General features: G+C 45.7%; 1 protein-coding gene across 10 annotated transcripts; it reads right to left on the reverse strand.

The window, feature by feature from the left end:
• Positions 1 to 113: 113 nt before the first annotated feature.
• TPM3 (tropomyosin 3) lies at positions 114 to 27,724 on the reverse strand. 10 transcript variants are annotated; one of them, XM_041744473.1, is made up of 10 exons: positions 27,518 to 27,723; positions 26,511 to 26,636; positions 16,195 to 16,328; positions 14,619 to 14,736; positions 14,212 to 14,282; positions 13,521 to 13,596; positions 12,131 to 12,193; positions 11,853 to 11,922; positions 10,895 to 10,973; positions 9,970 to 10,173 (listed from the first exon to the last, which is right to left on the reverse strand). In XM_041744473.1, the coding sequence occupies exons 1-10, from the start codon at positions 27,632 to 27,634 to the stop codon at positions 10,170 to 10,172; spliced, it is 858 nt and encodes a 285-aa protein (XP_041600407.1). In that variant the 5' UTR covers positions 27,635 to 27,723; the 3' UTR covers positions 9,970 to 10,169. The 10 variants fall into 10 exon arrangements, with proteins under 10 accessions (XP_041600416.1, XP_041600396.1, XP_041600450.1 ...); XM_041744454.1 differs by lacking the exon at positions 13,521 to 13,596 and adding an exon at positions 12,896 to 12,971 and having other exon boundaries at positions 27,518 to 27,721; XM_041744482.1 differs by lacking the exons at positions 9,970 to 10,173; positions 10,895 to 10,973 and adding an exon at positions 114 to 1,378 and having other exon boundaries at positions 27,518 to 27,724.
• Between the last annotated feature and the right edge of the window lie 216 nt (positions 27,725 to 27,940).

The following is a 27,940-nucleotide window of genomic DNA, read 5'->3' on the forward strand; positions in this document are numbered from 1 at the left end:
CTTTAAATCCTGTTGCTACCACCCACAAAGATCTGATTTTTCACTCAAATTTCATAGTTCCTGTGGAGAAAACATATATGGATTAGTAAATAAGAGTCTAGTAGGTCTGAGGATCAGAGGGACTGGTTCTTTATTTCAAAAAGACACTTGTCAATTTTCAGTATCAAAACAGTTTGCACTATTGGTTTCTTTCTCCCAATTGGCCCCCAAAGAGAGGCCACAAAAGGAAGAGTGCATTTTAAGCCAATAAGCTGCAGGATGCACACCTAACAGACCTCACGGAAACCTCACCTAAAAGGGGAGTTGGGGAGGGAAAGAAACTTTTAAAAGATCAGCACACTGTCAGCCCACAGACTGTAGAGAGTTCTCAGCCAGACGGGGTGGTCAATGTGCCCCAACCCTAAAGAAGCAAAGTTTCAAAATAATATAAAATTTAAAAACAGTTTTGTACATAAGCTATTCAAGATTTCTCCAGCACTAACTGATACAAAGCACAATGAGATGGCACGTTTAGAGGCAGCAGCTTTGGACCCAGAAAAGGGTGATGAGATGAGTCTGATTCATGTGGCTAAATCAGTGGCGAACATAATTCTCTTTTTTCTTTCAAGGAGGCAGGAGAGCAAATAAGTGGTCACCTCAACATAAGGGGAACATGATCCATTCTGTAAGCAGTTAGGGCAAAGACAGGACAAGGATTTGGTCTCAGATCGAGGTCTCACCATCTTAATTTTTGTTTGGTCACATCTGATGGAAAAAAAACATTATGTTGCTCAAAGATACCTTAAAGCTGAAACCCTTAGCCACACTTTTTTGGCTAACTTCTGGAATCACCTTTCTAATTTGGCTGGTATTTTGGACAGAGCAACGAGGCTCCAGTATTCATTAGGCTGAAAAGTCAATTCCAAATGGGAGGAAGGGGTTAGACTGCTGCTTCAGAACTGTGGAATTATTTGGAATGTTTTACAAATGTCGCTACATCAACTACAACAAAAAAGGTAATTACAAAATGTGTACATCACAACATGCTTTTAAAGACACTTTGCATTGTGCTCACATTCCCTTAAACATTGTTCCCAAAGGTGCTCAGCCTCAAGCCCAACTGGAATGTCTAGGGAGAGGCAGAGACAGTTTGGTGAAAAAGACACAGGGGTAGGGGTGGGAGAGGCAGCAAAAGGAGAAAGCAGCCTTCCAGTTAAAGATCAGCCCTCAGTTTCAAGGCCAGCTTCGGGCAGGCTGGGCCTCAGGCAGAGTCAGGGTCAGAGGGAGGAGCGGCGGCACGGTGGGACTGAGGTGCTCTACATCTCATTCAGGTCAAGCAGAGTCTGGTCCAGCATCCTTTGTGTACACAGGTGCTCCTCTTTGGTGCATTTCAGCTTATCTAATGGAGGTAAAGGAGAGACATCACAAAAATAGAAGTAAATGTCAATATCTACCCACTCCGAGAATCAATCACTCATGCTGCAGGAAAGCTGCGGACTCATAGAGCAGCTGTCTTCTCAGCAAGCCTGAGCTACTGCACCAGTGACTTCTGCAGAGCCTCTGGCTGGAGCTGCAGGTGTTGCTATACTTCAGGGGAGGAGGCTGGGGCCTATCGGTCGTTTCCTCATTCATTCACACCCAACAAGGCTTTCGGTTTTCCATCACTGAAGGAGGCAACAAGCCTCAAGCATCAGCCATCCTTTCTTCTAGGTTTTGCCCATAGGACAGTGCCTACCTGCCCTGGCTCACTGGGGTGTGACCCCCCAAGAACGAGGATGGGCATGTTTCCACCAGTAAAAAGAATCTCAGTTGAGAAGAATATAAAAGGAACATTGTACACTATAGGCTTCCTCTAAAAAGGAAGGGAAAGGAACTGGGGATAAATGAATAACCCCCGTGGCCTATCACAGAATCATTAGAGGAAACAAAGCCAAGAATACTACCAAAAATATAAGCAAAATCTCAACTGAGATAGATTTTTATAGAGCTATTTATTGTCCAAAACTAGCCTGATAGTTACTTACAATTCAACATAAAACCAGGAAAAAGCAAGAAGGAACATGTTAGAAAGAAAACCAGTTGCATAAACACCAAGGAAAATCTAATCTGTTCAGCAAGCAAACCACCACTCAGACTATTCTAGTGGAGTGGGGGAAATACTCAATACAAGACATAGCTATTAATACCTACACCCCTTTTCTTTCCCTTCCCTTTTTTCCACCTAGTCAGAAAGGCCCATCTCTGGGCCTGTAGATGAAGCAGTCACAACACCTTGTCCAGTTGGTCCTTTTATTGTGAGAAAACATCCATGCAGGGGGAACACAGCCTACAGTTGATGCACAGGTGACAGAGCAGAAAGTAAAGGTAAAAACCAGAAACCTCTCCCAGGTTCCTCATTATGATCTCTCAGGCCCCTCCTTTCGTCGCCCATTATCTCTTGGAAAGGGATAAAAATGCAGTGTCAACTGTTCTCACTCTACAGTGCAGTTAGGAAGTCAACAATATTCTCACTGCCCCAACTAAAAAACAATTTGTGGAGTGCCTGGGGGGCTTAGTCGGTGAAGCATCTGCCTTTGGCTCAGGTCATGATCCCAAGGTCCTGGGATGGAGCCCCACATTGGGCTCCCTGCTCAGCACAGAGTCTGCTTCTCCCTCTCTTTCTGCCCCTCCCCCTGCTCTTGCTCTCTCAAATAAATAAAATCTTAAAAACAAAAGGGATGCATGGGTGGCTCAGTGGTTGAGTGTCTGCCTTCGGCTCAGGGCGTGATCCCGGGATCCTGGGATCGATTCCCGTATCAGGCTCCCTCTGAGGATCCTGCTTCTCCCTCTGCCTAGGTCCCTGCCCCTCTCTGTGTCTCTCATGAATAAAATCTTTAAAAAAACAAAACAATTTGCTAGGGCAAAATAACTTTTAAAAAAAACAATCAGGGATCCCTGGGTGGCGCAGCAGTTTGGCGCCTGCCTTTGGCCCAGGGCGCGATCCTGGAGACCCGGGATCGAATCCCACGTCAGGCTCCCAGTGCATGGAGCCTGCTTCTCCCTCTGCCTGTGTCTCTGCCTCTCTCTCTCTCTCTCTCTCTGTATGACTATCATAAATTAAAAAATAAAAAAATAAAAAAAAATAAAAACAATCAGCTTTTTGCTGGGGTCCAGGTCAGTGGTGTGAGCAGTAAGCTTGGCCTAATGGGCACCAGTGAGTCCTGCCTGTCAGTCACACAGAACATGTAGTGTCAGCCACAGCTTGCTAGAGAGCAGGCGGTTTCGCTCAAGTTGACTATAGACATGTTCTGCAGCAGCAACAGAGAGGAAAGAACACAAGAGGAGGAGGGGAAACAGAAGAGAAAAAGGAAAATGGGAGGTTAGTAGAGTAGCAGAGGTTAAATTCTGAGACTTCTGACGAGCTGGTATACGTAACATGCATCTGTAAGGCCAAGAGGATGCAAGGAAGATTCAGAGGACAGTAAGAGTTACCAGGTGGTGGAAAGACCAACAGAGGAACAAAATAAAAAATCCCGACTGACAAGTTGGAAGGACAACATTCTGAGAAAGAAAACAGTATCTCTTCTGCAAAGGTATTTATTCCCTGGGTTGAGAAACAGACAAGCACAACAGGGCAAAGGAAGGAAAACAGCTGGCTTGTAATCAGGGTTTGACAAGAACTGGAGCCAACAGTGGGAACACTTTCTGTAAAAGCATTCAGTACACCATTATGAATGTTAAATTGAGGTCAATATCCTGACACCCACTCAGTCCTACTTTTCTACTGCTCCTTGTTATAGGTGCTCAGTGGTAAACCTACCTTAGTGGCCTGTCCATCAAAACCTCACCTCCCCTTTCCAAAAAAGAACTCAACCCTATTGGGGCCAGCAACACATCCAGCTCAGGGAAGGTGAATCAAGATTATCCTGTTCTGTTTTTCGAGCCTCTCTTGCAATTAGGGGTGATCATGGGATCCAGTTCTGGCCAATGAGACTCTGCTGGAAGTCTTCTGGGAAAACTAACTTGCTTTCTCACCTTGAATATGGATGTGAGGGTGAGAGTTACAGATTTCAACCGTAAGAGAATCACAGAAACTGAGCAAGACGAGGCCACAGCTGCTCCAATTGGGACATGTTATTATGGGAGAAAAATAAGTCCCATATTTATTTACTTATTTTTAAGGATTATTCATTTATTTATTCATGAGAGACACAGGCAGAGGGAAAAGCAGGCTCTCTGCAGGGAGCCCGATGTGAGACACGATCCCAGAACTGCAGGATCATGACCTGAGCCAAAGGCAGAGGCTCAATCACTGAGCCACCCAAGTGCCCTAAGTCCCCATATTTAGTAAAGCTACAGTTAAGTGGTTTCCCATAACCAAAAGCATTCCTGGTAAGAGTAGTTAAGTGCTCAAATCACTGACTTTATCTGAATTTTCCACTTGGAATGCATCCTTCAAGACAGAGTGCAAAGAAACCAAACCCATCTGAGCAACGCAGGGATAAGAGAAATCTAGGGACAGACCTTCCTGGTCTCTGACTCTCAAGCTCACAAACAGATTTCTTCCCATGTTTTACAATCTGTTTCAAATGGTCTTAGGACCTCAATACAAAGATATACTCTTCTGTCTTAAAGACCTATTGCATCTGTGGAGCTGCTGTGCCCACAGTCGAGGCACTGCCAAGTACTTTGCCCTCTGGGCAGAGGTCTTTCTCCAGCTCTCCCTGGAAGATGGTGGCCAGTATGGTCCCAAGGTTATTTGCCACTTTATGTACACTATCAAAACATAAAACATGTACACAAAATTATCCTGGAGGGGAATAGCCAAAAATCATAGTTGTACTAAAGGGCAGAATTAGAGCGAACTTTCAGAATTGTACCAATGGCTCTTGTTACGCGTGCCCGTTCTCTCCCCTTGGAAGGAAAATTGGAAACGTGTGGGGACAGGTTTTAATTGTCACAATAACCAGAGGACCCTACACATATTTATCGGGCAGGGGACGGCAGTAAGTAGGACTGTTCTGTACATCCCAGAATTATCCTGGCTTAAATGACCAAAGTCCCCCACTAAGAAACACTACATGAGTCTATAACTCCATGAGGCCAGGGATTGGACTTGTCTTATTCACTGGGCATCCTTGACAAATGTAGAGGTTCAAATTTGTGAACTTATTTCTCAAGCTTTCTGTGGTGGGAAACAGAAAGATTATAAACAGATTCCAAGTACTGCCTGACTCTTCTGTAGCATCCATATCCAGGTTACTGAGTGTGACTCCCACTCTGGAGAGAGAAGGGTCCTATCAGAATCTAATCCCTCAAAACAGCTTGGTCATTGAAGGTTTTGTTCCATTTAGGGAAGTAAAAAAGAGACAGAAGTGGAATCATTTTCTTGCCTGATTAAATCCTAGAACGCACAGTTCCCTAAGAACTACAGGAAGTCAAAAGGCAAATGTGGTTATTCTCTCACTTTAAACTTAGTACGGAAGGTTTTCTGTATTTTTTTAAAGATTTTATTTATTTATTCATGAGAAACATAGAGGCAGAGACGGAGGAAGAGGGAGAAGCAGGCTCCATGCAGGAAGCCCAATGTGGGACTCAATCCTGGGACTGCAAGATTACACCCTGATCCAAAGGCAGATGCCCAACCACTGAGCCACCCAGGCGTCCCAGTACGGAAGGTTTTTAATACTGCTGTTTCTAGTGACTACAAATTCAGGATCAGATACCAGCTCATTAGTAAAAGTTCTTATTTCCCTGATAACAGCAAAATAAAGCAAACAAGAAAAGGCAAGCCAAAGAATCTATTTGGTCTGATGTTTTTTTAGGCATGTTCAATTAGGTAGGGAACAATTCCATGGATGCTGGACGTACTTAGGCTCCACCGGTCTGAATCAGGTCAATTCCATTCTATAATAGGAAAAGGCAGTGGGGAGGCTAAGAGTAAAGCAAATTACACATGCTTTAAAGCCTCACAATTTGGGACACCAGGGTGGCACAGTGGTTGAGCGTCTGCCTTCAGCTCAGGGTATGATCCCAGTATCCCTGGATAGAGTCCAACACTGGGCTCTCCATGGGACCCTGCTTCTCCCTCTGCCTATGTCTCTCATGAATAAAACCTTTAAAAACAAAACAAAAACAATTCTAGAGATGAGAAGGAATGGGTTTTGCTTTTTTTTTTTTTAAACTTTCCCCTAAAATTAAAGCTGGGGGGCGGGTATTTAGCTAAGAACCAAGAGAAAGGAAGAGATTGGGTGGGGCTAAGATAAGGCTGCCCAGCACAACAGGGCAGTTCCACCCACTAGGTTACGCTAGGTAATTTGGGATCTAGTCATGTGCTGTGCCTCATCGCAACACTGTCATAAGGGCAGGTAGAAAAGACTCTTAACACATCAGCCTGGGGTTCATTCCCAGAAATAAAGTGGGAGGGACACCTGGGTGGTTCAGTAGTTGAGTGTCTTCCTTCAGCTCAGGTTGTGATCCTGGGGTCCTGGTATTGAGTCCCACCATCAGGCTCCACACAGGCAGCCTGCTTCTCCCTCTGCCTATGTCTCTGCCTCTCTCTGTGTGTCTCTCATGAATAAATAAGTAAAATCTTTTTTAAAAATTAAGAAAGAAATCAAGTGGGAAAAGAGATCAAATGCTTTGCTCTGAGATTACCAATGACGCTTCTTGACTCCATTCTGATTGCTAATGCAGGCTCAAGAAACACAGGGTGGAGGAATGATTTTATTAGCATGACACCATATTTCAAATTTCACTCAGGTATGCTGGCTTGTCGGTCTCCATCCTTGCTTACACCAGTCACACCCATGGGGAAAGAAAGAGCTACTAGAAGTACAGTGCCTCACTTTTCCTCTAACTTCTCTCCATTCTCACATACTTCTTTCTTTTCTAAGCCTTTCTCTGTGCCAGTCAACTCTTTCTGCCCAAATACTAAAACATCTAGAATTGTACTATTCAACACAGTCACTAAGCCACACATAGCTACTTAAATGCAGATGCACTAAAAACAAGGAACAGAATCTTAGCTCCTCAGTCTTATAAGCCACGTTTTGAGTGCTCGACAGGCTCTACATGTGGCTAGTGGCTACTGTACTGGGCATCACTGTCTAAAGTTTTGCTGGATGGCACTGGTCTAAGCCATATGTCTTGCCTGTATTTTCCTCACACTAGTTTACTTTTCTGCTCCTTGAAATGTGGCTTTCTCCTTGATTTTAATGTTCAAAACACACCCTCGAATTAATAAAGTGTCAATGACAATGTCCCATCTTGAGCTATCTTTCCTCTCAACTTGTTGAGAACCTCTGGAAATCATCCAGTCATCAAGTTTTTATATCAGCAAAGTTACTCTTTCTCTTTCCATCTCACCAACCAGACCCATTTGGATTCCTCCTCTGCACAGATTTTCCTTTTTGCTTCATTCCTTTTACATCTGCAACTGTCTTTAGGGTTCTAAATGTACTTTCATGGTCTAAACGGCTTGCCACCTGTGTGGAGTTCCAAACCTCTCTTACATCAATCAGCCTCTCCCCTCAACCCCCCAGAATTTTGTTTTCACCTGGATACCTGCCAGTATTTCAAACTCTTATTCCCTTACACCTCTCCTGCCTATTCAAAAAAGGACCACTTGACCTCCCAACACCTGTCTTACTGCTGTTTCCTAGGATCCAAACCAGTCAGCCCTAACTCTTCCTCCTCATACTGAGTGCCCTTCACAGTGAGCATCTTCAATGCCATCTCTCTGCGATACAATCTCTGGGAAAACTGCAATAGCTACCCAGTTTTTCTCGAAGCATGGCATACTCACTGCTAGTGCTATGCAAGATTTCTGACTGTATATGCTTCTAAACTTTAAAAAAAAACTTACTTGCTATATTGTTAATGTACATTAAGTACATTAGAAAAAATCACTAGCGTACCTCAAACATTTGATTTTAAATTAGAATTATTACAGTAAGAAAATCTGAGGGCAGCCCGGGTGGCTCAGCGGTTTAGCACCGCCTTCAGGCCAGGGTGTGATCCTGGAGACCCAGGATCGAGTCCCACGTCGAGCTCCCTACATGGAGCCTACTTCTCCCTCTGCCTGTGCCTCTGTCTCTCTGTGTCTCTAATGAATAAATAAATAAAATCTTAAAAAAAAAAAAAAGAAGAAGAAAATCTGAAAACAAGAGTATATGTGAAGAAAACAATAATGTAGGGAGCACATGAATATGGCAAAAGCCACCAAGTGACATACAAATGACCGAAATTCGGGAATCATCACCTTAACGGATCACTTTGATCATCTGCATGCCTTGCAACACATTAACTTAGCTGCCAAATCAACTCTTCTTTTTGCTACTCACACTAGAACATATATCCCTGTTCAAAATCTCCATTGGTATCCTCAATCTCTACACAAGAAAACTCCACACCTGATTTCAGTACACAGCGGCCCCTTCTTTGTCCAAATCTACTTTCACAACTATTATATCCTTCCCACCTCTATCTATGCTTCTACTTTTGCTTCTTTGACCAAAATGCTCAATAACTATCCCTCAACCAAAATCTGTTTGTCAGAAAATCAATCTTTTAGAACCCAATAAAAATGAAGAGTTTTAACATATTTATTAAGTAACTATTATGTGCCTCCTTCTGTCACTCTTTCCTAATCAATCCCCCTGTAATCAATCTCTTTCCTTCTGAATTTCCACAAGTTTATTATTTGTGGCACTGATCACAGATCATCCTTAGCTTTATGTATATGCTCTCTCTCCTACTAGATTCTGGGCAACCTAAAAATAAGGATGGTGCATCCATCTTGGATTATTTCTGTCCCCACCTCAGTAACTTTGTACCTAAAAGATACCAGTTAAATGTCAGCTAAAATAATCAATACCTTAATCTCAAAGGCTATGTAGCAGCAGGAAATTGTATGAATGAAAAGAAACCTGAATTCAATGAGACCTCAAGTCTCACTGGGTCTCATAGGGACCCAATAGGGAAAACCTCTCCACTTGGCTCTGTTTAAAAGAAAAGCAAGTTTCGGGACACCTGGGTGGCTCAGCAGTTGAGCGCCTGCCTTTGGCCCAGAGCGTGATCGTGGAGTCGCAGAATTGAGTCCCACATGGGGCTCCCTGCAAGGAGCCTGCCTCTCTCTCTGCGTGTCTCAAATAAATAAACAAAATCTTTAAGGAAAAAAAAGCAAGTTTAAATATATAATCTGCTGTGAAACTGAAGTACTAAGTGAGCCCCTTGGTGACCACCACACTATTTAGACTAAAATCATCCTGCTGTGTAAATTGGAGTAAGAGTTTGCACAATGTTTTTATATAATCCCACAATATAAACTAGGAACAATTTTACTAGCAGAAACTTACCATTTTTATGTATGTAATAAACTATTACTACCTTGTGCACGTTACCTGAAACATACATGGTGGGTTGTTCTAGTTTTTCCAGTAATAATCGTTTCATCTGTTTTAGATTCCACAGGCACATACCAACAAACAAGTGGCAATGAGCCTCAAGTATGTGAGAAGGGTTTGGACAAGAAACCAAAAATCTGTTGAAAATTCTGTGTGCTTTTCTGTGACTTGGGATGATCTAATCAGTCAAGTTTGGTAGTAAGACATCTGAGTTCAGCAGATGCTCTGAGGATGTACCACCATTTGAACAACTAGAAAAAGGGCAGAGAATACGTTATCGGGAGGCTCTTGGATGCTATCAAAGGAGAAGAGATTGAGAATAGGAGCCTCAAAGCCCTCCAGGTGGGCTAAGTGAAGTGCTCAGCTTCCCATGGCCCACATGTAGACTCAAGCTCCTACCCAAGAGAACCTCTGCTAGCCCACCACTCTGATAGACTTACATCAGTTGAGCTTAAATGTCAAGAAAAAATAGACACACACAAAAGTGGCTTTGATTATATAAGTCAGAGGAGGGAGGGCTGTTCTCCACATCACACCCCCAAGGCTCCTTCTCAGGGACAGCAGCCGCTTTGTAAATGACACAAATGCAGGGGGGGCAAGAGGCTTCCAGCAGCTCAACATTTTAATTTGGGGGAGGAGGGGTGGTGGAGTGGAAGAATACATAAGTTGCTTTGTGCCCCCCACTACATCCTATTGTCTTGGGGACCAGCCAGGCCGACCCACATGGAATCCAGAGCGAGAGTGGGGTGTTGGGCTCCCCGAGGAAAGGGGGGCAGATCCAGAACAGAGCAGAAACGGTGATAGTTATCTGTATGAAAAAGTAAGGAGACTCTAAGTAAGAAGGACTAGCATCCATCTACACAACAATTTGGGAGAAAAGGGAAGAGAAGGCAGTAGGAATGGGAAAAGACAGCCAGACAAGACTCATAGCCTGAGTCATGTGACTTCTCAGGGTTAGTGGGAAAGATACAAAGAGGAGAATTAGCATCAAGGGTCCACAGCAAACGGATAAAGTCTCCAACAACTCTTTTTGGTGCTTTTTACCTCCTGGCTTGCTCTGGGACTCAGCTTAATTCTTTGGTGAATTTGGTATTTCCAATCATGGGTTTCCCCCGGAACTTTAATATCAGGACACAAATTAAAGGAGGAGTCATGAATTGTTATGCAACATTAGGGCCCAAGTCACTGGCTCTTTGGGCCCTACATCCTTAGTTACAGGATGACGCGATTCTACTTTCAGTAGCAACCCCTCTAAGAAGACTAAATTTGAGAAGCAAACAGAAAAACCGTGGTGTTATAATGAAGGATCTATTAGCACAAAGTATTCAAAAACCACATGGAGATCAGGGTGTTACCCATTCAATATGAAATGCCACCCCAGCTTTTGCCAACGAGTAATAAGCACCAATATTTTAAGATGGCATGAAGATTCTAGTTTCCAGAGGATAAAACCAAAGCACACTATACATAGCCTATAACCCCACCCACCCACAAGCCAAGGTTCCAGCCCCACTCTGTCAGATAGTTACATAGAGGTCATGTCATTGAGGGCGTGGTCCAGCTCCTCACTAATGGCCTTGTACTTCAGTTTCTGGGCATAGAGCTCATCTGGATAGGAACAGGAGTACAGAGAGGAGCGTGGGGACAGTGAAAAATGTCAGAAGCATATGGAGAGAGGGAATCATTAGAAATTCGGAAAAGTGTGACTGCAGGTCTAATACCACAGGTTAGAACATCTGTCCTGGGTTGAGAACCTGGACACGGTCACGACTAGAAATTCCTATTACCAAAGGCACTCAGGAGGATCCCACTCCCACCCAGTTAACCTCATTCCTAGCAGGGATGGCACAATAAAAATAGAAAAAGGAAAAAGCACACATTAATATTCCAACACTTCTTTATCTACCAAGCAAGACCAGTATTCTTGGACCCTCTGCTCTACAGGCTACCTCCCCAAACTCTCCCAAGGAGCACATCTCAGAGTTATCCAAATTTTCGCTCGTTAGAGCAGACACAGTTGCCAAAATGTGGGGAGAAAAGTATTTAGAAAGCCCCTCGGATTGGTCAGCTCCGAGATTCTTTATCTCTTAGAGAGGTCCCCCACAGCTGAAGTGATGAACAGGATTGCCAAATGTAGCCACAGGGTAACATGCACTCCTATGCCTCCTGAAAGCATGGCTACCATTTCAACCCAGAGACCAGGATTTAAGACTACTAAATTGGAGGTAAATGCCTCCATTACTAGTCTCCTCCAAGGGAAGGATGCAAATTCCAGAATACTAGATGAAATCTTACTAAAGGAAAAGGTTGTATATATAAAAACCCAATTCTAGGTTTGGATGTATTTCACCTAGCTGTGGCAGAGGACAGAGCACAGGACATGTGCCAGGTCACGACCACCTCCCTCTGGTGGACAGGGAAAAAGATTAACATCAATGGGCAAGGTCTTCCTCTGTATCCCTCTAATTCCTCTCCCACGCTCCATACCTTCCAAATCATCAATTGTCTTCTCCAGCTTGGCTACCGATCTCTCAGCAAACTCAGCACGGGTCTCTGCCTGGGGGAAATATGACAGCAGAAAGAATCAGACATGAACAAGACAATAAGAGAAGGATTCTCTATCTCTTCCACTATTTTCTACCTGTAGACCTTTCAGAACCAAACCCAGCTTGTCTATGTCTAAATGACTGCCTCATACACCTCAGAATGTTTTGATCCCTTCCCTACAACCCACCTTGTCCATTCCTTATAACCCCTCAGCTCACCTCCTTGAGTTTATCCGTGAGAATCTTTATCTCTTCCTCATATTTGTCTTCCTTTTGAGAGTACTATAAGACAAGTGGAATCAAAGTTTCAGAGTAGAAATTACTCATACAGACAATCCTACCACCCTACCCTACCCCCTGCCACTATATTCACTCTTACAGTAAATAGCCTCTTGGATTTAATATGCTGAATGGCCCCTGAGAAAAAGAGCAAGGCCCATTACTGGACAACAGATCCTTTAAATCCACAAATCAATGTCCTTACGAGCCTTGATATCCTCAGATTAGAATCCTCCAGATCTTTATTTTTAAAACGGTCTAAGTTTTTATCTTACTCAGTCAGATCAACTCGAGGAGGTATTTTTCCTTCCTCCTGTTTAATGAGTAGGTGTAGCAACACCCCAAGGCCACATGGCTGAAATTGTCCCATATATGGTAAAGACAAGTCATCCGTCTTAATTCCTTAGGTCTCATATCTACTATTTGATGCCCCCATTGGTCTGCTAGAAAACCTTTTAGGACCCATAATTATTGGTATTTAGCACAGTGGTATCAGCCTGACACCATGACCCCAAGCACCTGAGACCATGAAGTGACTTTGGACTAAAGAAATCAAAATGCAGAGGAATTAGCATTAAACCCAGAATCTGGATGACAAAGACATATCTCACTAGATTACATAAGGAATGGGTTTCTCCAGTCTCTCACCAAGGGCAGGGCTGAGCCCAGGCCCCAAAGCCTGTCACTCTCACAACCAGCCCCTACCTTCTCCGCCTGAGCCTCAAGAGACTTGAGGTTGTTGGTGACATTCTTCAGCTCCTCCTCCAGCTCAGAACACTTACTGTGAATGTTTTAAATACCGCAGGAGAGGAAAGGGGAAGGAGGAGAGAATAAAAAAAAGGGAGAGAAAGACACACAGACGTGAATTGAACCTATATGTAGAGAGAGCTGAAAGGCATACTGGGGAAAAGAGAAGTTCCCAGGTCACCTGAGCAAGTGTCAACCCTCCTCCCTCTACCACTATCAGAAGCTGGGCTCTGCTGGGCTAGGACTCAGAATGTTTGGATACTAATAAAATACCTGAGAAAAATCACTAGCAGGAACAAGTCACCACTGCTAGCTGGGGGAGAGGTGGGAATAGACACCCAACCCAAAGAGCCCCCCAAATCACCCACGGGAAGGAGAGAGCCTGTGAAGAGGTGGTGAAGCAACTAGGAAAGAGATGAAAGATGCCAAGTAAGTGGGATAGAATGGAGCATTCCATGAAGAGATGAGAAAGCACTCAACAATCAACCAGTGGAGGGGAGGCAGCTGCAAAATAAAAACAGAAACGGAACAGAACAAAACCACACCACACACGTAACCTCTCTGTGGGTCTGACGGTTAGTACCTTTTCCTCAGCAGCACTCAGACACTTCAGGTTCTGGTCCATCAGCCTGATCTGCTCATCCATCTCTCGGCAACGGCTGTTAGTGACAGTCACAGGGGTCGCACAAGCCAGGTGGTAGGGAGGGAGAAAGGTCAAAAAGGACACAGCAAGGAAACAAGCAGCAAAACGAAAAAAAAATTTTTTTTTTTTTCCAAAACATGGGAAGAAAATACCACCATGGTCATGATATGTCATGTCTGGGAGAGGGGAATACAAAGGAAGCACAAATACATACGCATCAGCACTGCCTTTGTTATACAAGGCCCAGAAGGTGCCAACAGAGGAGCACTCCCTGTCTGCCCTGGCCCTCAAGGTCCCCAGACTGGCAATGTAGTAAAAGAAATCTGTAGTCAACATAGGCGCCGCGCCTCAAGGAGAAACAGACTCTGGGTGGGAGGACCCTGTAGGGCCTTCCAGTTCACCACTCACCAAGGATTAAGTAGTCTTTACTTGCCCCTAGTTTGCAAACCTTCCCTACGAGAAATAGAGGAAGTGTCGTTTGTCACCTGTCACTAGTGGAGAGAGTTAGAAAAGCCCCCTCTCTAGGCCCTGTTTAACAAGGCTGAAGGAATGCTAGTTTACTCACATGAATGCGCAAGCCAAAGGGGAAGGGACAGAATCGTATGGAAAGATTTGGGAGCAAGATACTCACGACTCTGCCAGCTCAGCTCGTTCCTCTGTACGTTCCAAGTCCCCCTCAATGATCACCAACTTCCTAGCCACCTACAGAAGACCCCATACAGCTCAGTGAAGCAAAGAGAAAGTTATTCCCCCCATTTCCCTCTACCACGATTCTTTTCAGAAACCCAATGACAGGGATCCCTGGGTGGCTCAGGGATCCCTTGAGTGTCTGCCTTTGGTCCAGGGCATGATCCTGGAGTCCCAGGATCGAGTCCCATGCCAGACTTCCTGCATGGAGCCTGCTTCTCCCTCTGCCTGTGTCTCTGCCTCTCTCTCTATCTCTCACGAATAAATAAATAAATAAAATCTAAAAAAAAAAAAAAAAAAAAAAAAAAGATACCCAATGACAACAAAGAGGACAAACACAAGGCACCATACCTCTTCATACTTCCGGTCTGCCTCTTCTGCAATGTGCTTGGCCTCTTTGAGTTGGATTTCCTGGAGTTCCATCTTTTCTTCATCTTTTAAGGCTCGATTCTCAATAACCTTCATACCTCTGCCAAAAACAAGAAGAACAAATGTAACACTGTCACCCTGGGGAGTCTGTCACCAGCTCCACTCCAAGAGCCTCGGAAGGGCACCCATCCCTTTCTGCCTACCACCCAAAAAGAACTCCCACAGCAACCCCCACCTTACTTCGTTTTAATACTTTTTCAAAATAAGCTTTTTTTAATAAGAAAAAATATGCACTTAATATTTAACTATATAGTTTAAGGGCACAAAATAAGCCTCCCCACTTCTAGCCCTGCTCAACAGGGAAAAACTCTTCATAACCCTTTTAGAAGCATTTTATATAGATAAAATGCCAATAAACTTTAGCCCCACTTCCCCACACTCCAAGAGAATCATACACTATCTTATTCTGCAACACGTTTTCTTCACTTTCTAGAATTTGGACACTATTCTCTAACATAGTGCATACTGCCACATTTCTCGTTTTCACAGTGGCACAGTGTCGCATATTCTGATAGCGCATTTTCAATTCTGAAGGCCTTCCTCTGACCCCATGCATGTCATCACACACCTTTGTTCTAGTTTAACTCACGGCAAGAAGCCAAAAGCCAATTGCTATTTTCACCAAAGAAAGTTTTGACTTGGTTCAAGGACTTTGATTCTCAACCCTGGACACACATTATCAGAGGAACTTTAAGAACACCCGGGCCTCTTTTTAGCGCTGCCTTCAGCCCAGGGCCTTATCCTAGAAACCCAGGATTGAGTCCCATGTCAGGCTCCCTGCATGGAGCTGCCTCTCCCTCTGCCTGTCTCCCTCTCTCCCTCTCTCCCCCTCTCTCTCTCTCTCCCTCTCATGAATAAATAAATAAAATCTTAAAAAAAAAAAAAAAAAAAAGAACACCCGGGCCTCTTGCAATGCACTCTCACTGAACTGGGGTGGAATTCCAGGCATTCCAATATTTTTAACTTTCCAATGATTCCCTGCCTCAACAGCCCTATGATTCTTAGGTGTAGTGGATGCTGAAAGAGCTTTTTCCACACTGATTGCTGGGCTCCACCTTCAGAGTTCCTGATTCCTAGATCTGGGTGGGGTAAGGGCTGAGAATTTGAATGGAAATTCAAACTTGGTGGAAAACCTGGGAGCTTACTCTAAGAACTACTGCTTCAGAGGGACTAACCTCACAAATTAAGTCTGATGCACTCAGTGGAGGCCATCCTGGTAACCTTATTGAAGGTTACCTTATTGACTTATCATTAGATCAGTCTATAGGGTAACACCAATTATAAAAGGTCACACCAGGTCACTCCACCCAGGTAACCCTTACTCTGTCTTCAAGTAAAAAGAATATGCAAAACAGAAACAGAGATAGGTTACTATTCTAATATGTTAACTAAGTAGAATTTAAATAAAAACTTGGGGGAGGGGGAGCAGGACTGTAAAGAAATACAGAGTGTCATGAGCTCCTAAAACCCACACTCCAACAGGTGCTCATCTACACACCTCTCACTCTCATCAGCAGCTTTCTCGGCTTCCTCCAGCTTTTGCAGGGCAGTGGCCAGGCGCTCCTGGGCGCGGTCCAGCTCCTCTTCAACCAGCTGGATCCTACGGTTCAAGGAGGCCACCTCAGCCTCAGCCTGTGTTTGAACGAAAGAGTGGAAAGGAGAAGCAGAGCTGACTAAGTTTGGAGCTGATTGCCAAGAAGAAGCCAAGGTCCAACATGGCAACACCTGTTTTAGCGCAGAAACACACACGGTGACATATACACCGATTTCCTCCCTTCCCATCAGCACCAGACTTCCATGCGCTCCGCAGGAAGCGAGTTTTAAAACTCAGTTCCTTTGCCCAGCCCAGTGCCAGTTAGTACTACCTCCTTTCTGGACTCAGGTCAAACCCTGAACACACTAGTGTCAGAAAAGGTGGCCAGTGAAGGTTCCTGCTGCCTGAGCTCTTGGCTTAGAGCAGTGTCCTAGTCTTTAGCAACTTTCATCTAAGTGTCTCATAAAATGAAAAAATAAGTAAGCAAAGTTTCCTAAAGAGGAAAATTTGGATTATCTATTAATATGCTGCTTAACCCAATCCTCCAATGACCTTATCCTAATAGACCAAGAGGATCACTAGCTAAGAGAAGGTTTTTCAGAGTAACAGATTAGATCAGAAAGCAAAAGGATGTAACACTGGGATATTTATCCCTTAACCCTGTGACTTGCTCCCCACCTCCACCTTTTCAGAGGTGTCAAGAAGCTCTTCTAGCTAAAATGACCTGCCTTGATGACACACACAAAAAACACGGGAGCAGAAGAAAATGTTTCCTCCATGTCCACCCCCACTCCTGCAAATTTCTGAACTGTGACTCCCTGCAACTGCTGCAGTCATCCCTGAGTCTCCCCCTCCTCATGGCTTGTGACAGTCCCTCATGGCCTCCAGCGTATTATAAGGCAGAGGCTAGACTGCAAGCCATCCCAAGCCTCCTTGGGATGTGTAGTGAGAAACAAGGAAAGGAGGCAGCCTGTGTGTGGATGAATTCTACTGGCAGAAAAGCCTCCCTCTTCAGACTATCTTTACCCTCCCTACACCTTTACTGGTGGCAAGTACACTGGCTGCACCACAATCATACAAGAATTTAATCTGCTCTGCATGCTACCCAGTTCAGATGCTTATCCAAGTGCTTGGTTAACGTGATCTCTCTTCTACAGTCCAGATTGTACCTGAATTCTATTACCCTGATTTCCTCCTGGCAGTCAGTGGGTGGAAACAGCTACAGAAATAATCTGGCCCACAGCCTCTATGGGAGGGATATAGCCCAAAAGACTCCTTCAGGTTATTTGGGGGTACCAGGGGGCTCAGTGACTTAGGTGTCTGACTCAACTTCAGTTCAGATCATGATCTCAAGCCCCACCTAGGGCTCCCAAGGAGCTTGCTTGGGATTCTCTCTTCCTCTACCCTTCCCCCTCAAGCTCTCACTCCCACTCAAAAAGGGGGGGGGGGAGATCAGGTTATTTGGCACAAAAATCACCAGATACAAACATGGGAGGTTCAAAGTACTGTGGGAGTATATATAACCACCTATATATAACCACCAACCCCTAGGAGAAAAATAACAAGGAATCCACATAAGCTGAAATTACTAAGAAACCATTCATGTCTCTTACTATTTAAAATATCACAAAGACAAGTATTCTCTGATCCTATCTCTTCCAAGACAACAGATGTCCCATGTCCCCCAGGACAAGACACATTGCACCTCATAAGCTCAAAAAGGCCAACAGGTCAAGATCACAAGAACAAGTTAAACTATCAAGCAAGAACTATTTACCTCATCTCTCCCTTCAAATGCCCAGAATATTAAAAAACATTTTAATTAAAAAGGAACTAGATTTGGAAGAAGCTCATAAAATCTCAGTCCCCATCCAGCTCCCCAGTTGTTACCTAAATGGAGTAGAAGATAACAGGCTATGAGGGCGGGGTGTACAGTTTCCATGACAACAAGCTAGCTTGGGCAGTTTCTCCCACAAATCAGCATTTACAATAGAATTCTTAGCAAGGCTGAAAAGGGAGGAAAAAACACATCCTGCTGCCCTCACAAGAGCATGTGCACACTGAACAAACCTGTATCAAAGGCAGAACCTGTCATGGGTGTCCCAGCAAAAGCTTCAGGGACGGGGGTAGGGGGGTGTGGGGGGGTGTTTACTGTTTTCTTTTTTCTCCTCCCACAGAGGATCAGTTCTCTTTACAATGAACAGAAGTTTGCAGAATCAAGATCTATTACTACATCGAAGGGAACAAGGAAGACTCTTCCTTCAAGCCAGAACCTATGTATAATGCCTGTCCCTTCCAGGTCAACCAAGTCCTGCAAAAGACTGGGTGGGGCTTACTTCTGCAAACCAGACAGGAAACATTTAACTTTATGCTATTCTAATCACCCTAGGGTTAGCATGTCCAGATGTGGTTTTGAATCTTCAGCCTGCCCATCTCTGCCCCACCTGGAGGATTCTTTCCTTTAGGTAATAATAGGATTCTCCATTTTCCAGGAAGTGAAGATCAGGGAGGAGGAAGGACACAGCAGCAATTCGGTCCCATTAGCAGATGGCTGATCACAGCTTCAGTTAGGAAATGAGTTTGGCTTCAATGCTACCATCCCCCATAGAGAAGATTCCCCAAGCATACCACACACCTCATGGCAAGGAACTGACAGAGTACCGTGCTTGGAGGCAGATCAGGGCCAAGGACAGAAGGGGATTAGCCTAAATCTGGCAATCTGCCACTCTGGGGTTTCTCTTTTTAGACAAAAGTCACAGATGAAATTCAAAGGAAACCAGTAATAGACAAAGTTAGGCCCGAGCTGGTTAGTAAAGGGCTGCTGGATTCACTGTGTTCAGAAATATATCTACCCAGGGAGATACTGTGTCCTCAGGGACTTTAAATTCACCAAGGGGGAGGCCAGCCGGAGGGAAGGAAGTAGAGCTATCTGCCCCAGAGTAAACAAAGGTGGAGTATAGCCAAGGCACTCAGAGCAAAGGGCTATTTGCCTCTCCTCTCCGAGTGTGTGCTCTAACATGAAGGAGAAAGGTAATCAGCAGTAAAGTAAACCTAAACCAAAGAAAGGTGATAAAAGTGGTTGTGCAGTCCACCAGCCCCACAAATAGTAAAGTCACACAGTACTCAGGCATTCTAACCCCTCCAGAGACTAGGAATTGGGAATAAAGCCAGACTCAAAACTGCTGTTTGAAAGCCCACTCACTTCTTCAATAACATGCCTCAATTTTTTAGACCAGGAAAAAAAAAAAAAAAAAGAGGTAAATACCAGGATAAGAGGAGAGATATATTAAAAAAGGGTAAACTGTACTTAAAAGTGGTAAAATGTAAGTTTTGTTATATGTATTGTTACTACTATCAAAAAACACGTAAGGAAAAAGACTGCATTTGAATATGTTTATGCACCCTGTTTAGCAAGAACTGCAAAAGGAAATTCAAAATCTAAAGGACAGGGCTACAATGTAAAAGATCAATCCCTGGGCTGAAAGTAGATAAGAAAGATGGATCCCAGAACAACTCCTGAGTCTCAGCTTTGGATTCTTCCAGGTGCCCAACAAACAGTGAATGTTCACACAAAGCAACCAGAAAAATAATCAAGTGACAATCCCACTAACAGCATGAGATACCATCAGGGAGTGCTGAGTTTCCAGCTCCAGAGGGAGGAGCCTGCAAAACCCACATTCCAGAATGCCCTAAGAGGATAACAGGTAGCCCAAGCACCCCCTCCCTCCCCAGGGGTGTCTCCTCAGGAGGAGTCCAAAGTTCGCCAGATCAGAAAGTCCATCCATGAAGCTCCCTCAAGTTGGGGAGTAAGAAGATACTGGTTTCATCAACATTTAACTATCACCCTACTTCCCCATCTGAGAACTTCCTCACTAAGACCTCAACTTGGTAAGCAAATTAGCAGGCTCTGAGAAAGGAACAGCTTAAGAAATATTTCAAGCTGTTCACTCTGCTGCCTATCATCTCAGGTCACCTAGGATGGGGGTAGGGGACCCAAATTTTCTTGCAAGGAGAACTACCCAATCCTAGGGGGAGACTGGGCGTCATCCACCCTAGAACTATTCCTCAGACACCCATAATGCAGCTCAACACACGGCTACTTGTTTAAACACCATCCTGCCTTCCTCCTTAGGGGGATCTGGTCTCCATAACAAAGGAGATGAAAACGTGTCACAAGTCATAAAGAGTCATCTAGCCAGTCCATGTCACTTGAATAATTAGAAATTAGCAGCATAATAGGGCAAAAGCCCCTGAGAATAAGGTGAGGGAGAAAGACAAACTCCCAGCATTCCCATGCCCTGTTATAAAGAGTAGTCTAACAATCTTTATGTACTAACAATAATTCTTTATACCCAAAAAATAATTATCAGCCACTCCCCAGAGAAGTAGTCAAAAAATAAAACTTTTTTTTAACCAAGGAAAAGAACAAGAAATACCAATAAACCAATAAACAAAAGTTCTTCGTTACCTCTTCAAATTTTAGCAACAGTTACTTTTCTCTCCAGCCTCCGGATCCTCCCAAACCAAAGCCTGAAGTCAGGAGGTCAGCTCCACCCACCAGACTGCACCCTAGACCCTGGAAAATCTGAGATTACGCTTCTAAACAGAAAGTTTCAAGAGTCACAACTCATTCCATCAACATTTTATGTTCCAACTTTCAGTTGAACAAATATTTACTGATCTTAAAACAAAAACAAAAAACAACAAAAAACCAAGACATTGTGGCAGGTTATCGGAACAGCAAGAATCAAATCACATCGTCAGAGGCCCCCTGAATCTCATTATTCTGTCTGCATCAAGCACACTGGGGGTCGACCAGAAACCGGGAACAGACATTGGCACTCTCTCCAGTTCGCCGCCGCACAAGCGGGCTTGTCGGCAGTGTCTAGAAGCGCTTTTCACGGGTTCGCTTGTACTGATCAAACTTGGGCAATACAGGCCTGAGGTCCGGCATCTCGCTGGGGGTGGGGGTCGGGGGGTGGCAGGCGGGTTCAGTCGGCTCGTACATTTGCAAGAACAGAGCGAGCGAAACACCGACTCCGCTCCGCTGCTTCCCGTCCACTGAAATAGTGGGTTCAGCAGCTGCTCCCACGAGAGGAAGAAGAGCCCAGGCCCGAGGATGGGAGGTGCTGCTGTGGCCTGAACCTCCTCCAGGGAGGGCACCGCGCTTCCTCCCTGCCGACTGCTGCCTCATTTCCTGAGCAGGAGGAGGGAGCGGAAAAGCTAGCAGCAGACCAGGCCGGGGGCTTTCCGGCGGTTCCAACCCCCAACCCCCACTCTCGCACCGGAGGCTCGGCCCTGCCCCTCCCAGACCAGAGAAGCACCCACCTACTCTCACCCTTCGGGCCGGAAACCTCCAACGAGAGCCAATTCCGCACCCCTCCCCGCCCTCCACGGTGGAGTGGGGGAGGGCGAAGCCGCCGAGCCCCTCCCCCGGCCGCGCCTGGCTCCGAGGGCCCGAATGAATGAGCTGGGCGACGGGAGGAGCAATACAAGGTTCCGGACCCCGAAAGATCCCGTTACCTCAGAGGCCCAGCCTGCTCACCCGAGCACCCAGTTCCCCCCTCGCCCACCCCGGGTCCAACTGTGGCTGCGCCCCACCCCTACTCCGGGCCCGCCAGAGCCGAAGGACCGCGCTCCGCCGCCAAACCCGGGCCCTGTTCAGGGTCCCCGCCGCTGCACGCCTGCTCCCCTCGCGCGCCTCGCCGTCTCTGTACCTGCTCCCGGGCCCGCCTTTCCCCCTCCACTTCCCGCTGCAGGCGCTCGGCCCTCTCCTCTGCGTCATCGGCTTGCTGCTGCAGAACCTGGATCTTACGCTTCACCGCCTCGATGGTGGTGATCCCGGCCATGGTGCCCACCCAGCCCCTGCTCGCGCTCGGCTTCTCGCCTCCTCCGCTCGGCGCTGCAGCCGCTTCTCACCCCCACTTCCGCCTGCTCCGCCCTGAAATACCGGAACTCGCCCACCCGCCCGGACCTGACGTCACCGCCGCGCCCTGCCGCGCGGCGCTGCTGAAGGACCGCCCGCGGCCCTAGCGGGGGGGCGGGGCCTTCCCTGGCCAGCAAAGGGGGGCGGGGCTGCTCGGGGAGTGGGGCGGGCCGCCATGGCAACCCTGAGGCGAACCGCGGTCCTACCTCCCCTCGGTCGGACGTGCAGCCGCCCGGCCCTCGGGCGCCCGACGTGCCTCTGCCTCCGCGCCCCGCACGCGGGCTCCGAAGGCAGGTGCCCGGCCCGCGGGGCCCGCAGCCTAATCTCCATCTCCAGCGTGGCCGGCAGGTCCTCTCCGCCGTCTGAGAATCAACGAGGGACGCGCGGACTGGGACGGAAGCCGGGTGGGCACTCTGCGTCTTCTGCTTGGCATCAGCGATGCGCTCTTTCCCTCTTACTACGGAGCAAGACTACCCGGCACACCAGCGGCTTACCAACCTGCCCGCCCTTCCAAATCCTAAGTAACTGGGGCTTCGCTAACTAATCATCACTTACGTTTCTCTTCTCAATTGGGAAAGGTGTCTTTCTGCCCCCACTTTATCAAGAAGAAATCCTCTATTATCGATCACTGTTACCAGAGCCTTCGTGCAACAGCCACATGAGTGCCTGAAACACTGTCCTGTGCAACCCAGTGTCTACTCTGGATTAACTTCCCCCAATTTCACTGCCACTTCTGCTTTCAGGGGCCTGAGGGAGCTGTTTATGATACAAACTGCCTCTGTAGGCACTGCCGTGCAGGATTTTTGAAAGCACAATAGTAAAGAGACTTGAAAGTTGTACTATCTTCTCTCTTGTTTGTTTGCACCCCTCCTGCCTTTCTAGTAAACCATCATAACAAATGTCTCCTTGGTGCAATTCTCTTTCCTCCTCAGAATTATGTTGTGGAGCAGGACTTTGAAGAATCCTGACTCCTGAAACGGCTGGTAGGTAAGACAAGCGCTGCCCTCAAAGCCTGATTTTGAGGACACTCCCTCCAGAGGCTCTGTCTTCCTATCTCCTTTTAGAAACAATGAGCCTATTTAGAGGAAACAATTCAAACAGTAAATAATTTGCTCGGTAGAGTAACACTGGTTTCTGCCCCCAGAAATTGGAAAGGAAGAACAAGGTTTTGAACCTCAGTAAACTCTACCCTGATGGCCTAAGAATTTTTCTCTCTCTTTTTGAAGAAATCTAATCAGAGGGACTATGGAAGCAGAAATGAGACGTTGTCATCTAGGTGCTAATCAGCAGGGGGCACTGTTTACCTCCCTTTGTCCTAGAGAAGCCACATGAGACTTCATCTTAGACAAACCCAAGGCGGCTGAGAGCACCACTGTATTTCTGAGACTGGTAGATGTGAACAGATAATCTTCTCTTGATCCAGGGAAACAGGTGACACCCTTTAAAGGCATGATGGATGGGCAGCACGGGGCCCAGTGCTATTGTTTTCCTGGTGACCAACAATACAACAATATATCAGCAGGTGTATATGTCCATCCCCAATTCTTGTCTCCCATCCCTTCCACGTCTGGTATGACTCTGTGTCCTGACCATCACACTCCTCTTTCCCCTTGTTTTACCCTAATGAGCATATGACTTCACCTAGGACTGAGAGGACCTTGGACATGGTTGTACAACACTGTGAATGTTCTGCCACTGAACTATACACTTAAAAATGGTTAAAATGGCAAATGTTACGGATATTTTGTTACAATTTTTTTTAAAGAGGACCTCAGACAAATTCCAGGAGGAAAAACAAGTTTGGACTGACCTTGCCATACCTTTGCCCTTTCTTTGTTCAAGCAATCCAGCAAATTCTATGCTTTTCAGAAAAGCTTCTCAGGTAACCAGAACTCCCTGTGTAAACATACACTTACTGATTCCCTCTTCTCTCTGCCCCTTATACCTACATCAAAGTTACATGCTCTGTCTGTTAATCTTAAAGGTGGAAGCTGAGCTGTGAACTTCCTTGGACCGTGGTATTGGACAGAGTGCCCTTCACCCCCAAAAGGCATATATCATGTTGCTGATGACTCTGACCCTTGCTCTCTACTTTAAACTTTGTTGCCTTCTCCTTACTCAGCACTTTCCAATTCCTATAAACACTTCACTTTCCTTCTTTGATCCTTTGAGCCAGAAATCCCCCAACTTTTTCTGTAAAAGGCCAGACAGTACCTTTTCCTGGCTTTGTAGGGAAGCCACAGGGTGTGGTGACTACTCTGGTGTAGGGAGAAAGCCAATAAATAATATGTAAGTGAATGGGCATGGGTGTTGTTCCAATAAAACAGTACAAAACTAGGCTATGGCAGGATTTACCTCACAAGTGGAAGTTTACTAACCCCAGCTTTGGGGAAAGAAACCTTTCTTCCTGCTTCCATCTTAACCCTGCCTAAAGGATTCTTGCCTCCTGCTTACAGCCTTCCTCTCCCATTTCTTGTTCTCCAGCACACCTCTAAGGGCATTTACTGACTTGGAAGGAAAGCTAACAGGGAGAGAAGCTAAATGAGATTTTCTACCCACATGTTACATATTGAAATGGGTTTTGGTGGGTTCCTATATAAACAAAAATTTCTTTCAAGTGAATATACGGAGTCTATCCTGTCTAGATGGAGAATGACAGTGTGTTTTAAGTATGAGTCCAACAGCTTCCTTAGAACAGATAGAATTCATCCTTCCCTGGGAAGGAATTTCCTTTATCTCCTGAATAAAACTGAGGTATTGTCTAGAGCCTGTATATTACTCTCTGTCTCCCAAGATCTAGGGTTAGACTTTGTTGTTTTCATTGCTCCTGAACACACTTCCTCTAGCCCACATACCAGCTGTTTCAGCCTCCAGACTCTCCCGGAAAGTTGTCACCCAACATCTCATAAAACTGTCATTAGCCTGACACTGCCAGTTTGGGAAAACTCCTGTCCCTGTATCCGTCTATTGGAGCCAGAGAGATCTATCCATCTATACCTGGAACCTTGGCCAGGCAGTTCCAGCAGGCCATTGAGCATTTGCCCAAAGCTCTGGAGGTAACCTGTGTTCATTGCAGTTTTCCAACAAGGGAGAATTAATGGTTTGCAGAGGCCTAAACTTTTGGAAATTATGAATATGTATAAAGTATATGATTTGCTTTATTTCTGATCTCTAGTATGATACATACAACCGTCACTGTGTTCCCTGGCCACTGAAAGTGCCAAAAAACCAAAGAAGATGAGAGACCTAAGAGCAAAGAGACCAAATGTAAGCATCTGGAAACATTTGTGAATGGCTCACTTTGTCTCTCCAGCTATCGTCCAAAACAAAATGTAATTTAAAAAAAAAGTTCTCCTTAGGGGCACCCAGCTGGCTCTGTTGGTGGACCATGTGACTCTTGATCTCAGGGTCATGAATTCGAGCCCCACATTGGATGTGGAGCCTACTTTTAAAAAAAAATTAAGAAAAAATACTTGCTCCTATTTTCCTATTAACTTAGTGCTAAGAATTGACTTCATTTCCATGAATACCACGGCATTCTTTTGTTGCTGGTATGTCACTTTCTTCCAAACATCTTTCCTTTGTAGCCTCTCATTTATCATTGTGCTAAGCTTCAAGTTGAACACAAAGGGAAATAGGTGGTGACAGGACAAATATGAATGGAAAAAAGAATTTATTTCATGTTCAAATTGAAAAATTCAACCCTAGAGAAGCTGAGTAATTGAATCAATGCCACAGAGTAAGGTCTGGTGGTGACAGTTTTACCCCATAGGATCCCTTCTTGTTTCTGTTCTTATTTCTGATCTATCAAAGATCCTGTCTGCTGCCCTATGAGCAATGCCTGCTATGGCCTCTCCGTGGCATAAGGGCAGATGCCCACATCGGCCCTGATAAATAAACCCATATAGGGCCAGGGTCAATGTGACCTCTTTTGTCCCATTGTGAAATCTGAGCTGGCTCTGCTGGGCAGTTGAGAGATGAGCGTTTCCCTATTAATACACATATCTACGTGCCAAGTCTTGGACACAAAAGCTAAGAATGTGACATGGGGGAGGAGATGGAACAAGTGGTAGCAATCTGAACTTGGAGTCCCCTCCCTTTGTCCGGGTCCTGAGAAACCTAGTTAAATTCCTGGGTTGAGGGCAAGACAAACATGAGATTTCTCCACATGCCTGAGAACAAATGTGTGTACAAGAGTGTGTCCATGTGTGACTATGGATAAGAATGTATGTATCTATGTCTCCGCTCTGTGACTCCACACGTATGTATGTGTCCAAGTGTGTTTGGCTTTAGTGATGTTAACATGGTGCTGTGCATGTGTGGGTTAACCCCTTTCCATCTCTTTAGTACTCACGTCAGCAGCCTTCTTCTCTGCCAGCTCCAGCTTCTCCTGTGCATCTTTCAGGGCCTCAGAGTACTTGTCAAGCTCATCCTCTGTCCCTTTCAGCTTCTTCTGCATAGCAGCCAGCTCATCTTCCAGCTACAGGAGCCCCAAGAGTCACACACAAGACATACACACAATAGTGCAGGCTCAGATCCTGGGCTCCGAAGCCCTGATGGACCTCTGTACCCAGCCTATGCTAACATGGGTTAGCATTCCTAAAGAGATGTACTTTCTCTCTGTCCACTTCCAGCCAGCTGCCCTAGGAGTCAGGCCTTGCTGTGTGACCCTGGGATCTCCAACCCCAACATAACCAAGGCATGATGGATTTTCATCTTAAGACCCTGGAATGGGAAATATCTTAGGGAATAGATGCCTGTGGCTCAGCTGGTAGAGCATATGACTTTTTTTTTTTTTTAAGATTTTATTTATTTATTCATGAGAGACACAGAGAGAGAGAGAGGCAGAGACACAGGCAGAGGGAGAAGCAGGCTCCACGCAGGAGCCCAATGCGGGACTCGATCCCAGAACCGTGGGATCACACCCCGAGCCAAAGGCAGACACTCAACTGCTGAGCTACCCAGGCATCCCTGAGCATGTGACTCTTGATGTCAAGGTTGTAAGTTTGAGTCCCATGTTGGACATAGAGATTACTCTTTTTTAATAGAATCTTAAAAAAAAAATTAAGGGAAAAGAGATGCTACATGCCAAGCTCCCACCTTTTCCTCTAGAAATCAGGTCCTCCCAAAACATGATCTGCCCCCATTTAGATCCAGCAGACACACCATGGCTCAGAGAGGCCACAGGTTTCTCTAAAGTCACATAGGCAGCCTGAGGCAAATATCCTAGATGTCCTCTGCCTATCCAGCGAGCCTGGGGACGAAAAGGGTCGCTCCCACTCATTACCTTTCCCGTGAGGACTGTCTCCTGTCTCATGGGTTTGCTCACCAGCAGCTGAGGGAACCGATGCCAGAACCCACCTGTTTACTTCTCTCTTCTGCCTGCTTCTGCTCAGCTTCAGCTTGCTCTGCCCGGTCCAGAGCATTCTCTTTGTCCAACTTCAGCATCTGCATCTTTTTCTTGATGGCCTCCATCATGAGCAGTGGCTGTTGGTGAGCTCACCTGTAACCCTGGAGAACCAGAGATGAGGGCAAGAAAGGAGGGGCTGCTGCCTGAATGACGAGTTCTCCTAGACTCAAGCCTTTATCTTTGTTCATGGCTCCACCTCTCCTTCCTAATATGGTCTTTCCAGCTCCTTCCATCCCATTATTGTTCTCCCTGGGGAAGCACGGGGTGAGACACTTTGATGGACTGACATCACCAGCAAAGAAAAATTAGGGAACAGCTGAGGCTGATTTTAGACAATGGAAAGTGGGGGCGGGGAGAGGTTCTCCCTGACCCTG

The sequence above is a fragment of the Vulpes lagopus genome, chromosome 1 (genome assembly GCF_018345385.1).
Source record: "Vulpes lagopus strain Blue_001 chromosome 1, ASM1834538v1, whole genome shotgun sequence".
NCBI lineage: Eukaryota > Metazoa > Chordata > Mammalia > Carnivora > Canidae > Vulpes > Vulpes lagopus.